General features: G+C 42.4%; 1 protein-coding gene across 6 annotated transcripts in view; it reads left to right on the top strand.

Moving 5' to 3' along the window:
- FAM13A (family with sequence similarity 13 member A) overlaps nucleotides 1-15,250 on the top strand; it is a 132,944-nt gene that overhangs the window by 11,546 nt on the left and 106,148 nt on the right. For all 6 annotated transcript variants that reach the window (XM_057418011.1, XM_057418006.1, XM_057418010.1 and 3 more), the window contains exon 4: nucleotides 1,569-1,749. In XM_057418011.1, the coding sequence (XP_057273994.1) occupies nucleotides 1,569-1,749 (181 nt within the window). The remainder of the gene's footprint in view (nucleotides 1-1,568; nucleotides 1,750-15,250) is intronic.

Raw genomic sequence — 15,250 nt, 5'->3', positions numbered from 1 at the left:
CAGTGCAAGCACAAATCCAATTAAGGTCTGTATTGTTATTCCTTTTAATACAGCCTTCAGAAGCATTCTGCAGAAATAAAAACAATGTATCAGATTTCTTACTGTTACAAAGCTGATTCATAGTAGCAAAGTAATGACTGGTTTTATTCTGTATAGCTCTAAATTTTTTTTTAAATAAATACTTGTGATAAATAAGCAAATAAGATTTTTTGCTCATCTGCTTCATGCATATTCAGTATTTGGTTTTTCTGAAGGGGCTGATTTCTTAGCTGTAGATGAAAAGGATATAATCGGTTGAAATGTTTGATCCTGTAATTTGACTGACATATTAAACTACGGGCTGCTATCGTGAAAGGATTCATTCAAGTCTGTGGCACAAAAGCAGATACATAAAAATGAATTCTCCAAGTGTATAAAATTTAAGAAAGCTTCTCTCACTGTGCACTGCATGATGCACATCATGTAAGGCCGGAAAACTAAGCTTGGAAGCAATGAAATCCTTCAAGTTCAACTGTATGAGGTGGCAAGTACGAACATACAAAACTCAATTGTTTCCCAAACTGTATACCACAAAAATGTCTGATTGTAAAACAGAAATCACATTGCAACTTAATGGTTGAGTTCTCAGGAGACACTTTTAGATATTTTTATACAGACTGCTAATTTACACAGCTAACCACTTTTCAAAGCATTCTACCCCTGGGATACTGTGCAATCCAGCCCTGGAATACTTCTGGGAAATGAAAAGTAAAAACAAAGGTGAAACTTCTGAAGGGTTTATACATACCTTACACTGTGTTCAAAGCTCTTCCATTCTTGCTCTCCTTCCCCCCCCCCCCCCCCAAATGCTAGGGAAATGTAAAATGTTCTTTGCTCTTGCAACACAAGGTATGGAGTGTTTTCTTGCCAGTCTTCTCTGCATGCTGATAGCAGGGTATACAGCAGAGGCAGCAAATACTTCAGATGCAGCTTGGTTTATTACATCTTCTTAACTAAAAATAAGGCTTGAAGACTGAGCAAGGTTTGGTTTCCAATGAATCCTGGGTGAATCTCCTTGCCAAGAATGGTAACATCCTCTGAATGAAAAAGCACCTTGTTACCCTAAGTGTGGGGAGGAGTTCTAGGAGATTATAACAAGGCTACTCTAACATTAGGCTATGTTTTGGGTCGTTATGGAGTGTAACACTGCCCTGAACAACTTTTTTCTAGAGGTAACATCCAGAAGAAGCTTGGAAACAGGAGATTTGGTAGAATGGGAGTTCAAGCAGGTATTAGTACTGAGTGGGAATAAACATGCTTTAAAGCTGTTAGCTTTGACCACTGCTGATGCTGCTCAAAAAATAGATCCAGTGTAAAGGTGAGCATGAAACAGTCTCAGTGGGGGCAAGAGTGAGCCTCAGGAGAAAAGTGCAGGTTCCCTGATGAAAATTGAGGGTTCTGGAGGATTCTGTGTCTCTGAACAGAAGTAAGATTAAATTTTAGATCCCAGTGGTTGCTCACCCATGTAAGTAAATTGGCAGCAGTGTAGAAGCCGTATACATGTTTTTTTCTCCTCTTGTTTTTCCTAGATGCTAGAAATGACATGCAGAAGGAACATAACTTGAAAGAACTCCTTAAGGAACTGCCTGATGCTCATTACTGCCTGTTGAAGTATCTGTGCCAATTCCTGATAAAGGTTGCTGAACATCACATAGAGAACAGGATGAACCTTTGCAATCTTGCCACTGTATTTGGACCAAACTGCTTTCAGTAAGTAACTTTTCCCCATATGTTAATGGAGAGTGTAATGGACCAGATGGCCAGAAATGTAGCTCAGAAGTCTAATTGTCAGAGTGATCAAACTAAGGCAATGACTTGGGCTTTGGGGTAAATTTTAGTGCTAAAGCTATTATTTCAGCTGAATGTGAGTTGAGTTGCTCTCCAATCTCCTCTTGCTATTTTGCTAAACAGTTGGTCAGTTTTCTATTGCTGTGGGAGTATAATAATGAAAGACCTTCAGACTGTGTAAGTGCAAGGAGACTTGAGATCATACAGCTTTCTTCCTTTGCCATCAGAGAATATGGATGCTTCTCTGCAGAAGGCTTTGAGAAAGGATAACTGGGGGAGAAGGACTCATATGCAACACCCAAGTGCTGTCTGATTTCTGATGATGGATACTGCACACTCGGCAGATTTAACATTGTGATCTGGTGCCTGTCCTCGAGATGCCAAATATTCTGGGTTCTTTATCCTTCTTGTATATTCAGAAACAGCTTTAGAGGTTACGGGGTTCCACTGGTCTCTTGAGATTTCTTTGTGGACTTGCTGATTTTTCTAGTTTCTTTCATTGGACCCAGTTCCTTGGTGCTTGTGGTGAAGACGTTGTACAAGCTAATGGATCTTGCAGCAGTAGCAAGAACAGTTATTTCCAGGGGCAAGAACACACTCGAGTGAGACTGTTTCTATTGAATCACTGCTGTGATGCAGTGCGTTGTTAGCATCTTCACCCCAGTCTTGTCTGCAAGACACGCACTGACTGGCATCCAAAATCTAAGACATGGGAGACATGTATGGAGTTTTGTTCAGTCATTAGTCTTGAAAGATGTGTAATATCAGCAAAAAGAGACAAGTGAGTTCCTTGTAGCAAATGTCAGATTTGTACTGATCTTTGTATAATGCCTAATGAGACTTAGATTAGATTGCCTAATGAGACTATCTCCCTAGGCTTCCTCTGTAGACAGTGGAAAGAAGTAGGCTTCTTTAAAGAGAGAAAACAAATTAAGTTCCTTGTAATGCATTCAGCCAGTTCCACATACCTAGGCTAGATACTGTTTGCTCTTTCTTTAAAGGAGCATATCTTTTTTGACTGATTAAGGAGAGAATATGCAGATGAGACATTTAAACCAAAGCTTGTCCGTGTGACTACACTGCTGCCTCAGTTATGGGCGATGAAGGTGGATATGTCAGGATTAAGCCATTTGCTGTGTTAGTACGAAAAGGTTAAAAAAACATGTTTTGAAAATAGTTTTCTTCCTCTGCAAAAGAAAGAAAACTCAAAAGACAGTAATATGTGCAGGAACATGTGAATGTGAGAGTTATTGGAAGCACAATACTGCAAATTTCTTACAAGGAAAAGTAAACGTGTTTTTATAGATTACATTTGTATGGGCAGTTTGGGAATTTTTTGCCTAAATTGTATTAGTAGAGTTAAGAACAAACAAAACAAGTGAGGAAAAATCTGTGTCATAGAATCATAGAATCGTTAGGGTTGGAAAGGACCTTAAGATCATCTAGTTCCAACCCCCCTGCCGTGGGCAGGGACACCTTACGCTAAAACATATCACCCAAGGCCTCGTCCAACCTGGCCTTGAACACTGCCAGGGATGGAGCATTCACAACCTCCCTGGGCAACCCATTCCAGTGCCTCACCACCCTAACAGGAAAGAATTTCCTTCTTATATCCAACCTAAACTTCCCCTGTTTAAGTTTTAACCCGTTACCCCCTGTCCTGTCACTACAGTCTCTAATGAAGAGTCCCTCTCCAGCATCCCTATAGGCCCTCTTCAGATACTGGAAGGCTGCTGTGAGGTCTCCACACAGCCTTCTCTTCTCCAGGATGAACAGCCCCAGCTTCCTCAGCCTGTCTTCATACATGAGGTGCTCCAGTCCCCTGGTCATCCTCGTGGCTCTTCTCTGGACTTGTTCCAACAGTTCCATGTCCTTTTTATGTTGAGGACACCAGAACTGCACACAATACTGCAGGTGAGGTCTCACAAGAGCAGAGTAGAGGGGCAGGATCACCTCCTTCGACCTGCTGGTCACACTCCTTTTGATGCAGCCCAGGATACGGTTGGCTTTCTGGGCTGCAAGCGCACACTGCCAGCTCATGTTCATTTTCTCATCGACCAACACCCCCAAGTCCTTCTCTGCAGGGCTGCTCTGAATCTCTTCTCTGCCCAACCTGTAGCTGTGCCTGGGATTGCTCCGACCCAGGTGTAGGACCTTGCACTTGTCATGGTTAAACTTCATGAGGTTGGCATCAGCCCACCTCACAAGTGTGTCAAGGTCCCTCTGGATGGCATTCCTTCCCTCCAGGGTATCAACCAAACCACACAGCTTGGTGTCATCAGCAAACTTGCTGAGTGCGCACTCAATCCCACTGTCCATGTCAGCAACAAAGATGTTGAACAAGACCAGTCCCAACACCGATCCCTGAGGGACACCACTCATTACTGGTCTCCAGCTGGACATTGAGCCTTTGACCGCAACTCTGTGTGCGGCCATCCAGCCAGTTCTTTATCCACGGAGTGGTCCACCTATCAAATTGATGTCTCTCCAATTTAGAGACAAGGATGTCGTGTGGGTCAGTGTCGAACGCTTTACACAAGTCCAGGTAGATGACATCAACTGCTCTACCCCTGTCCATCAGTTCTGTGGCCCCATCATAGAAGGCCACCAAATTGGTCAGGCAGGATTTCCCTTTAGTGAAGCCATGCTGGCTGTTACCAAGCACCTTGTTGATTTTCATGTGCCTTAGCATGCCATCCAGGAGAATGTGCTCCAAGATTTTGCCAGGCACAGAGGTGAGACTGACTACTCTGTAATTCCCCGGATCATCCATTTTCCCCTTCTTGAAAATATTTACCTTTTTCCAGTCATTGGGAACTTCACCTGACTGCCATGATTTCTCAAATATGATGGCCAGCGGCTTCGCAACTTCATTCGCCAGCTCCTTCAGGACCCATGGATGGATCTCATGGGGACCCATGGACTTGTGCACGTTCAGATTTTTAAGATGGTCTCGAACCAGATCCTCTCGTACAGTGGGCGCAAGGTCTTCATTCTCACAGTCCCTGCATCTGCCTTCCAAGACTTGGGTGGTGTGGTCAGAGCCTTTGCCAGTGAAGACCGAGGCAAAGAAGTCATTCAGAGCCTTCTCCAAATCCTGTGTAGCCAGTTCTCCTGAGAGCTTCCTGAGGGGGCCTACATTCTCCCTAGTCTGTTTTTTATTTGCTGTGTACTTGTAGAATCCCTTCCTGTTATCTTTAATAGCTCTAGCTAAGTTTAATTCCAACTGTGCCTTAGCTTTCCTAACCTGGTCCCTAGCTTCCTGGACAACATCCCTGTAATCTTCCCATGCCACCTGTCCTTGCTTCCACTTACTATAAGCCTCTTTTTTTCATTTGAATTTTCCTCAGGAGCTCCTTATCCATCCAAGGAGGTCTCCTGGCCCTCCTGCTGCACTTCCTTCTAGTTGGGATGCAACACTCCTGAACTTGGAGCAGGTGGTCCTTGACTGTCAACCAATAGTCTTGGGCCCCCCTGCCCTCTAGGGCTGTATCCCATGGAAGCTTAATAAGCAGGTTCCTGAAGAGGCCAAAGTCTGCTCTTTTGAAGTCCAGGGCAGTGAGCTTGCTGCACGCTCTTTCACTGTCCTGAGGATCTCAAATTCGAGCATCTCGTGATCACTGCATCCAAGGCTGCCCTGGAGAGTCACATTTCCAATGAGCCCTTCCCTGTTGGTGAGCACGAGGTCAAGCATGGCACCTCTCCTTGTCGGCTCCTCTATTACTTGCAGAAGGAAGTTGTCTTCTACACAATTGAGGAACCTCCAGGATTGCTTGTGCTAGGCCGTACCGTCCTTCCAACAGATGTCAGGGTGGTTGAAGTCACCCATGAGAGCAAGGGCCTACGAGCGTGAGGCTATTCCTATCTGTCTATGGAGTGCTTCATCCACAGGTTCTCCTTGATCAGGCGGTCTGTAACAGATCCCCTCAGTAATGTCTCCCATAGCTATATTCCCTTTAACCCTGACCCACAAACTCTCTGTGGACTGCTCACCTGTCCCCAGACAGAGTTCCATACTCTCCAGCCTATCCCTAACATAAAGGGCAACTCCTCCTCCCTGTCTGCCAGGCCTGCCTTTTCTAAAGAGCCTGTAACCTTCCGTTCCAACACTCCAGTCATAGGAGCCATCCCACCATGTTTCTGTGATGCCTATTATATCATACCCCTGTAGATGTGCACACATCTCTAATTCCTCTTGTTTGTTCCCCATGCTACGGGCATTTGTATAGAGGCATCTGAGCCGAGCTCCAACTGAAGCTGGCTCATTGGCTGGAGCGGCTAGGATATCTCTACATGGCTCCAAGCATTTATTATAGGTTCTGGCAACTGACTGGGTGTGTTGGGGTGGAATGATGCCCCCCTCCCCCAACACGTCTAGTTTAAAGCCTCCTTGACCAGTCTGGCAAGCCTCATACCAAAACTGCTCTTTCCCTTCTTTATCATCAGACCAGCTCCACCAGCCCCCACTAGACCTGGCCTACAAGCTTGGATCCTGTGTTCAAGACACCCTAACCCCTGACTATGACACCACCCTTTTAACCAGTTATTAACCTGGCTAATCCTCCTAGCTTTTTTTTAGGTCCTCCCCTGTACCCTGGAGAATTGATGAAAAGATCACCTGAGCTCCAGAGCCCCTAACCACCTCCCCCAGGGCTCTGTAGTCCTTTATGTTCCCCAGGCTACTACTATCTATATCCCTAGCACCCACATGTATCGCCAGGAGTGGGTAATAGTCCATGGGACTTACTAGAGCAGGCAGCCTCTCTGCCACATCCCTGATCTGTGCCCCTGGTAGGCAACACACCTCCCTTGAGACGGGGTCTGGACGGCAGACAAGTGCTTCTGTGTCCAATGGTTAAGTCTCTCTGACTGAAACTGCAAGTGGCTGTTAGATTATTTTTAGCTTACTTATCACTTTGTTGAGGAAAGTTAAAAAGTTAGGTTTGTATACTTTCTGATGTAGGGCGCAGAGAGTTGCAGTTTAGAATTACAATTGTCATTCCTAAGATGAAACAAAAGCATATTTCTTAAAAGCTGCATACTTGTTGCTTCAATTGATCTTTGCTCCTAAGATGGCATAGAAAAGATGTAACTGTTTTTGTAAGGTGTGCAGAGGAACGGAATTACATGATTCCATTGCAGAAGACTGAGAAAGGCAGAGTTTACTGAAGGTGAAAACACAAGATCTCTTGTGGCTGTATATGAATGCAGCTGGCCCTGCAGCTGCGACACAACATCAAAATAAATGCTCAGGTAGCAAAACAGGCAGTGAAAGCAAGGCTTGATACTTAACAAATGGCTAATGCATTTTTTAGAAGACCCAAATATATTACAGTTATGGATTTAGATCTTTATTTGAACTTATTTTCAGTTTCATCATCTGGTAATTCAGCTATATGTTTCATCAGCTCTTAATCTCGTTCATGATAGCTCAGGGTTGTGGTCCAGACACAAATATTGTAAGCGACAGTTCAGATACCTGTTTCTCCTGTGTTAGTAGATGCGGTCTTAAATTGCTGGAGCTGTGACCATCTGTATCAACAAAGATTTCGGAGCAGTAAATTTTAAGCATTGGGCTTAACTAGCTGGTTGGCCAAGCAGCCAGAGAGATCCTCAGAACACCATTCAGAGCTCCAGAGTAAGGCTGCCTGAAGCCTGTTTGGCAGGGGCTGCCTTTATACCGGCTACAGGCAGCCCCTATAGAGACTAGCATCAGAGATTAAATATCAGCAGATGGTTGAAGTGAACACTGCTCTTGCTTTTCATTGTTTGTTCAGAGCAGTGTATGGGGTGTTTCTCTGGGACAAGGAAAGAATGCTTATCATCCAGCTTGTCAGCAGCTACACTGCTGAAGGAGGAAGATCTGAGTTTTTTTTCTGTTGGAAATTCGCACTCATGTCTATAATGGGTGTCAGAGTCTGGGTAGTTAATGCACAGTGTCAGAAGATAAAGCCCGTCAGCTGATACTGAAGGATTACTTTCTACAAGGTAGTTTCAGTGACATTTTAACTATTTAAATATATTATCTCCTATTTCAGAACTGAAGCTGTTTAACAATTGAATAAATCTCACTGTTGGACCACTTTCCAGACATTTAGACTTAATTTTAATTCTCTTCATCTCATTCTATTTTTCTGCATCATGTTCTTTGTAGTTTATCTCATCTCCTAAACTTTCAACCCTTGTTACTTTTATCTGCTACTTCCCCTGCTTCCTTGCTTGCTGTTTGACAAACTGCATGGATGCTTTTCTAACGAAAGGTTATCTTGTGCTTTGTGTATTTCTAACAAATAGAAAGGGGTGGAAAAGGCTGTTTTCACTTTTTGTAATGAAGTGCGATGTAAGATATAGGAAAATGTAAAGGGCAAGGTCAAACAGTTCAAAAAAGGAAAATATGATGGTTTGAGATTTAGTGCGCTGTTTTCTTCCAACTTGGATTGTTCAGATTTATTGCGGTGAAAACCAAAGGTCAAGAATACAGAGAAATACAGCCCTTGAGGAGCAATGAGAATGAAGGTACGGGAACATAAATAGTTGCCTTTTCTATCACTGAGCTAATCTGTGCAGGGTATTAACAGTTGCAGTGTGATTACCCTTGAAAGAAGTTACTGTCTACTGACCTGAATTTCAGCTCTTGTAGAGAGCAATTATGGCTTGCTGTGTGTCTCCACTCAGCTCTTCCAGCTTGTGCCGAGTAGGAAAGAGAGGACCAGGTGGGTTTTCTCTCCTCCTCCCTGCTCTCTTGGATCTGGGTATTCAGGGAGGCTGCTGCACTCATTCTGTCCTTTGGTTGGAATGGTAAGAGACATGAGGTTTACTAGTTAGTGAGTAAGCCAAGGATCCATTTTCACTTTTTCTTGAAGCTGTCTTTGAAAGAATGATCTGTGTGTATGGTTTCCATCATTCAAGCTCTCACTAAATTGACTTTCTTCCTAACAGAGATTAGGCATGTTCTTTGGGATTGCTCCATCCCCCCCACAGAGTGTCTGACAGATGCAGTTTAAATGCTGGAGTCAGATGCAGTTATTTCTGTGTGATGACTATGTATAACATAAGTTACCTGAAGGGTTGTACGAGAAAGCATTAGTGTGGAGAAAAGCTAGATCATCTTTGGGTATGGAGAAAATGTGGACTGTGGGCAGCTGTAGGTATTTCAGAGATTCAAAAAGATTTCCAATGTGTTGCTGAATTTTTAGGAATTAAAATCTGATCTCAAGTTCTACATGAATGTCTTACCTTGGCTTATAGCAGCCTTGGAGCCTACACAGATTGGGTAGAAGCTGAAGTAGAAGTGAGGGGCTGAACCACAACTCCTCAGTGAATAATACTGGTGTTTGAAACATTATGTGAATGGACTTCTGTTTTCAGGCAGCGCAGTCCTAATCCTGCATCAGTCTTAAAAATAAATGTGTGTCCAGGATCATGGTCAACATGAGTAATGAAAATTGTTCTAACATTTGTTACTGCAAATTGGAGCATGCAACATAACCCTTCTTACAGGGTTTGTATAGATTTTAAATACTGGCATTTGCCAGCAGGGTAAAGGAGATGGTTTTTTGTAAGAATTCAGTATGCTACACCCTATGATGCAAGATCAAAGCATCAAGCTTAATATAAGGCCACAAATGTTCTCATCTGTAATCATGTTAAATACTCAGGGGTTCTTGCTTCCTCTTTGGGAATTGGATACGGGACTATATTGTCAAGCCTTTCTGTGGTATATTTTTATGTTTTCTTCTTCTTACATTTCTTTTCTGTTGTGTACTCAAATTCATCATCTGAAGTTCATTGCATGCCCTATTGTAAAATAAACAGAAAATTGCTAAGGTTGCATTGCTCTCTTCATAAGTGGAAGTGTGTTCTGGCCTAATTCAATCTCAAGTCTTACGTACTAGTGAATGTCCACCCCTCGAAGTCTCAGTTGAGAAAGTTTCTCTATTATGATTTGTCCCATGTCAGGTGTTATGATACTGCCTATTTAATCTCTTGAATGAAATAGTGATTATTTCAATAGGAAAATCTCTGTGTGTTGGTTTTGGGGTGGGGTTTTCTGTTTGTTTCAGTTTTTGGTTGAAAAACTTGATGAAAGGAAGTTACTGCTCTGTGTTGAGTATGTTCTTTCTTCTGATCTGTACACGCAGAATTTAAGTGGAGGAGCAGTTTCCCAAGAAAAACTACCATCGTAGAATCATAGAATATAGGATATTGTTGGAATAGTAAGTTGGAAGTGGCCCATGAGAGTCACTGAGTCCAACTGCTGTCTTCACACGGGGCAACCTAAAACTTAAACAGTGTATCTTAAGAATGTTGTCCAAATGCTTCATGAGCACCAACAGCCTTGGGGCCATGACCAGTTCCCTGGGGACCTTATTCCAGTGCTTGGCAACCCTCTTAGTGAAGAACTTTTTCCTAATATGTGCAAAACAAAATGGTGTTTGAGCTCAACAATAGAGTTCAAATACAATCACAAGGAGGAATTTTTAAAAGCTCAGTTTAGGAATGTTTGGAGATGAGAATGATGTACTTTGTGAGTAGGTGTTGGACTATGGACTGCCTTTTGTCCCACTTTGTGTAGGTCGTACTTGGAAAGATGCCTACTGTCGCTGCAGTTTTCTGAAAAAATAAAAAAAAAAAAAATTGAGCTTTTGCAGGAGCAGATTTTGCATATGATTGAGCCAGTCAGTCAGGTTGGCAGCAGCACTTTAACTGCTTTGTGTTACCTGCATTATGCATCTACTGCAAGTAATGTAGACAAAGATGGAATTACCAAGTTGAGTTGGGCTCCTAAATTTGATGATACGGAAAATAATCTGGACCAAATCTTAAAAGGTAGGCAGTTATATGCCTCTAGGCAGTTATATACCTCATGGGATTCTCCAGTTCTTCAGAAGCTAAGACACTTCTGTAAAATCTCTGTAGTGATGTATGTCCTTTCATTTGGTCGAGACTGGTGAGACATAAGTCTTTAAATGATGCAGAACATGTAAATGAGTCACACACTCTGAGATGATGTCCTGGGTTCAGCAGTAGCAGTCATGTTTCTCCTTCTTGGTAGCTGGTGCAGTGCAGTGTTTTGACTTTCGGCCTGGTACGCTGCCTGCTCAGGTTAGTGTTGCTGCATCTTTAGCTACCTGTTAGCCTCTGATCTTGCAGCAGAATCTGCAGATGTGAATATGAGCCTGTTTTCAGCTGCGCCAGTTTTTGGTCTGGTGTGTTATTACAAATCACATTCATTGGCTGAAGTACGGGACCAAATTGTGGCCATGAGGTCACATCTCTTACAGTAACGTCTGTTTTGAGGGACAGAGCAGACTGCCTGAAGTTGTACCCATCTAAGACTACTGCAGCTCTGCTCTCAAAATCTTCGGTTGTGCTTGTTGAGGGGCTCGTGGGTGTCCAAGGTATTAATGAAAATCTTTTGTGACAGCTGGAGAAATAAAACCATGTAGTGTTCCCTGTCCTCTTAAGTCCCTTCATTTCATGTGGGATTCCCTAGGAGAATGGTAAGGTGACTTTGTGGTGCTTTTCTACAAAAGGTACTTGTGCAAACAGCGAAAATAGCAGTCAGACAAGACAGAGCATATAGCCCTCAATGATTTGTAAATTAGCATTATGGTGCTGTCATTCTATGCAAGCTCTCCTGAGAAGCCACTTAAGGAAATGGTAAGATGCATTCTTCATCTCAGACAGGGTGGGGTTGAACACTGTCGGGAATTCATAATGAGATGGGCAGTTTCACATAGAAATCGCTGGTTCTCAGTTGTGACAGGGAGCTGTCAGCAGTTGTTGCCTGGGGAAATCAGTTCAGTGATCTCAGACCAGCTCATTACAGGTGGATGACTACATCCCAAGTCCTCCTGGCCCTCATTTCCACTTGAAGCAAGTTTCTCAGGTGTGGTGGTGGTGGAGCCTTGTAGTGATGCCTGTCTCATGCCGGATAGATACAGTCATATTTGGATGTGTTACTGCACCACTCTCAGTAGTCTGGAGGTTTGCTGTCTCATAAGCCCACTCTGCATTTAGCCTTTTACAGCTTGTTTACAGAGACCCTGAGGTAAGTTAATTTAACTAATGCATGAAATGTAAGGAGTTTTTCACAGTGAGTTAATCTAACCTCAGGTCACTTTAGTTCTGAGTAAGAGTTGTGACACAGAGCTCTGATGTGGCTTTACCTGTTTGAGACCAGCTTTCTTGAGCATCCCCATGGAGGAAGCACATTCTTGGCTTAAAGCAGTCTAGAAGAACCTAAAAAGCAAGTGAGCATGGAGATGCGGTGGGTGGGCCAGGGGGCCAGGCATCTTTGTAGGTCATCGTGCCAAAATGTGAAATACTGTTGGGTATCCTGTTTTGAAATGAAGGGCTAGCAACTTGATCTTAGTCCCAAGTAATGTTTTAACTTTGAGAATGACTGCTTTTCCTGTGCTTTGTGCATGGATCACTCTGAGCATCATTCTGGGAAGCACAGGGTGTCCATGGAATCTAAGGGGGAGACTGGAGATGTGCTGCTGTCACTGCCTATGCTATGTATCTGTTCATGACTTTGCAAGCTGCTTCAAAAACTTGGAAGTTTTCCAGCTTATATCTCTAAGATGGACCTGAACACATCAACATTTTTTCATCTAGAAATGACCACAGAAATTACAGGTTTATGCCTTCCTTCTAGAAAGTGTGTTTCTGGTAGTGGAGCTGGTGTCCTGTTGCTGTTTCTGGTGCTGCTGTTTGATGCAGTTCATACATGTGTGGCTATAAGGCAATGAAGTCCCACCATTGTGGATTTTGTAACTGAAGTAAGATGTGTGTCTAATTCTAAAGGCAATGCAGTTAATAATGCCTAACTTACATGCAAATTAGACATAAAGAAACCATGACTATGAACACAGTTTTACTGTAATGTTTTAACAAGGTCTTTACAAGCAAACGTGAAAAATTTCCAAGGAGTAGGGTGTGGATCATGAAAGTGGTAGTGTGAGAGAATATGTTCTCATAGCACTGGGGTTTTCTGGTGAGTTGAAATGAAATCTGTTGATATCACAACTTTGCAGACTAAGGAAAGCTACAGTGAGATACTCTTTTTTTTACACACATTTTTCAGAAAACTCTAGTCAGACTGGTGCATCATGCCATGTGGCAACAGATGGGTTTTAACTTGCATAAATATGTAGGGTGGTGTGTGCTCATAATCTAAACTACTGCATATGCTGAGCTAAAGATTTATTATAAGGAAAAGGTCACCATGGATAGCTTAGAGAGTGTAATAGTCCTTGTCATGCTGGAGGTGTAATAACAGTGATTAAAGGAAAAAGATAAATGAGAAAATTTGTAAAATATGCATGTTTAAGTGACAGAGAGGTGGCAATGGGTAAAGAATGTTACACCGTAATTAAAATTAAACAATTTGTGCTGCTCTGCTTGGTTGCATTCAGAGAGGTGTGATAACAAAGACTAAAGCCATGAGCTTTAGCCTTGTGTTCTGCATATGCATCTTGCCACACACATACAGAATTGTTCCAAATAAGGTGTTGGACTTTTCACAGATTTGAGTTAATAATGTTTAACTGACGAAGTGTTGCAGGAAGGGAGAGCAAGAAAACCATGGAATTGCACAGAAATTAAATAGTGTTTGTGTGCTTGGTGGCAATTTTCTAGGCTGGACTGTTCTTCAACCAGTAAAAGGTTTTTGGTATTGGCTATTGCCAGTAGGGAGGTGCTGGAGGTGTTGCAGTTCCCAGCAGATGGGGTTTAGGTGAAGGTTCTGCTCCAAAACTCATTCCAGAAGTATCTGGAGTCTTTATTCTGGCTTGAACTTACTCTAGTACATTTTCAGTCCATTTCTGAAGAACAAGGTTCATAGGAATGCCAAGCTTTTTGAAGTGGTACCCTGTTTTGGAGGAGCACATCAGGAACACATCATTTAGCATGGAAAGACGGATTTCCCTAAATCAGGATGGTTGCATGGCCCTATTCTTTTATTCAGGCCAGTTACTATATTTTAGTGTATATGTGACATTCTTTAAAGTGAATTTGCCCAAGTATACATACACATCCATCAGCAGAAGTTGTCCCCCAGGTTCTGCACTACTGAAATCAGTGAGCTGAGACTGACCCATTTTCAGTTGACAATGTTCTGCAGTGTAAAATTCCTTTAAACTTCAAGTCCTGTAACTCTAGCATGTATTGTATTAAATGTTGAGATGACAGCAGTAAAAATTCTCTTCTGGAGTTCACAAAGATGTGTTCTGCTGCAGTGGGATCTTCTGCCTCTTGACATGTAGTTGTACTGCAGAGAGGAAAATATGGAGAGGAATCAGTACCATGTAACCCCTACAAGAAGACATTTTTTGATGGCTAATTTCTGGGACCATCTGCTTTCAGAGCCTTCTTGTTGAAATGCACATCTGGCCCCAGTAAGCTACAGCTACAGATATACAATAGATAGTTGTTTGTAAATTTTAATTTGCTGGTTGTAGTAAACAAGGGTTTACTTTCAAGTTACATCCCTGTAAAATAGTTCAGATGGCATTTGTTTAACTTTTGGGGGTTTGGGCTGATTTCAGTTCTCATACAACCACTAGTTGTCCTCAGCCAAAAAAATGCTTGCAACTTCTTTTGTTTCTGGTTTTTTGCTTCTCTAATTCTTTCCTTTCCTTTAAATCTTTCCTGTGTTTTCTGTACCTCGTGATCTGCAGTCTCTGCCATCTTATAAGGTACTTAGAAAATTCACATCCATGCAGCCACTTTGTGGATAATTGAGAGGAGGGTGTATCTGCTGGAAATACTGTACAATGGGGAACACTGGATGATTGGAAGTACTTTAAATGGTGAAGATTATTCAGTGATTTTATTTTTGCATTAAAATTGAATTTAAGTCAGTTTTAGGCCCCAAAGTCCAATAACATGTGCAGAAAGCCTGCATTCCAAAAGATAATCATTAGGTGCTTCAATAAAAATGTGTGCTCTATTGTGAGTAATATTGATATTTTAGCACATGACAGAGTTGTGTGAAACACAGAAGGAAGGCAAGGAGTGTAGACTGGAATACAGCACTTCTTCCAAATCGGTATCTTGCCTTTTCATTTGCATGTGCCTTTAAGGTTTGTGGCAAGCAGTTCGTGGCTGCCCAGGGGCCTGTTTCAAGTGACCAAGAAGTTGCTGTTTCTGCCACTATGTAGTTAGTTATTCTCCCACAAAGTGAAGGGTATGAACCCCGTTTAGATGAGTCTTTCAGGCTATTCTGCAGAAAGCAGCCTCTATCTCCGTGTTTTAAAAAGCCCAGTGAGTTACGAGCCTACTTTCAAAAGAAATGGCAACTAAAAATTAGATTAAGAAATCTGATGTACACCATGGGGTCACCTGAAGCTGTAAAGATCTTGCTTAAATTTCACTTTTAGTGTTCTGTTCAGCATGTGGGCTTTCTTAATTTTTT

The sequence above is a fragment of the Pezoporus wallicus genome, unplaced genomic scaffold, assembly GCF_028554395.1.
Source record: "Pezoporus wallicus isolate ANWC-B61680 ecotype Strahan unplaced genomic scaffold, APGP_CSIRO_Pwel_v1 contig_6999, whole genome shotgun sequence".
NCBI classification, from domain to species: domain Eukaryota; kingdom Metazoa; phylum Chordata; class Aves; order Psittaciformes; family Psittacidae; genus Pezoporus; species Pezoporus wallicus.
The sequence above is the reverse complement of the archived record's forward strand: the minus strand, read 5'-3'. Positions and strand labels throughout refer to the sequence as shown.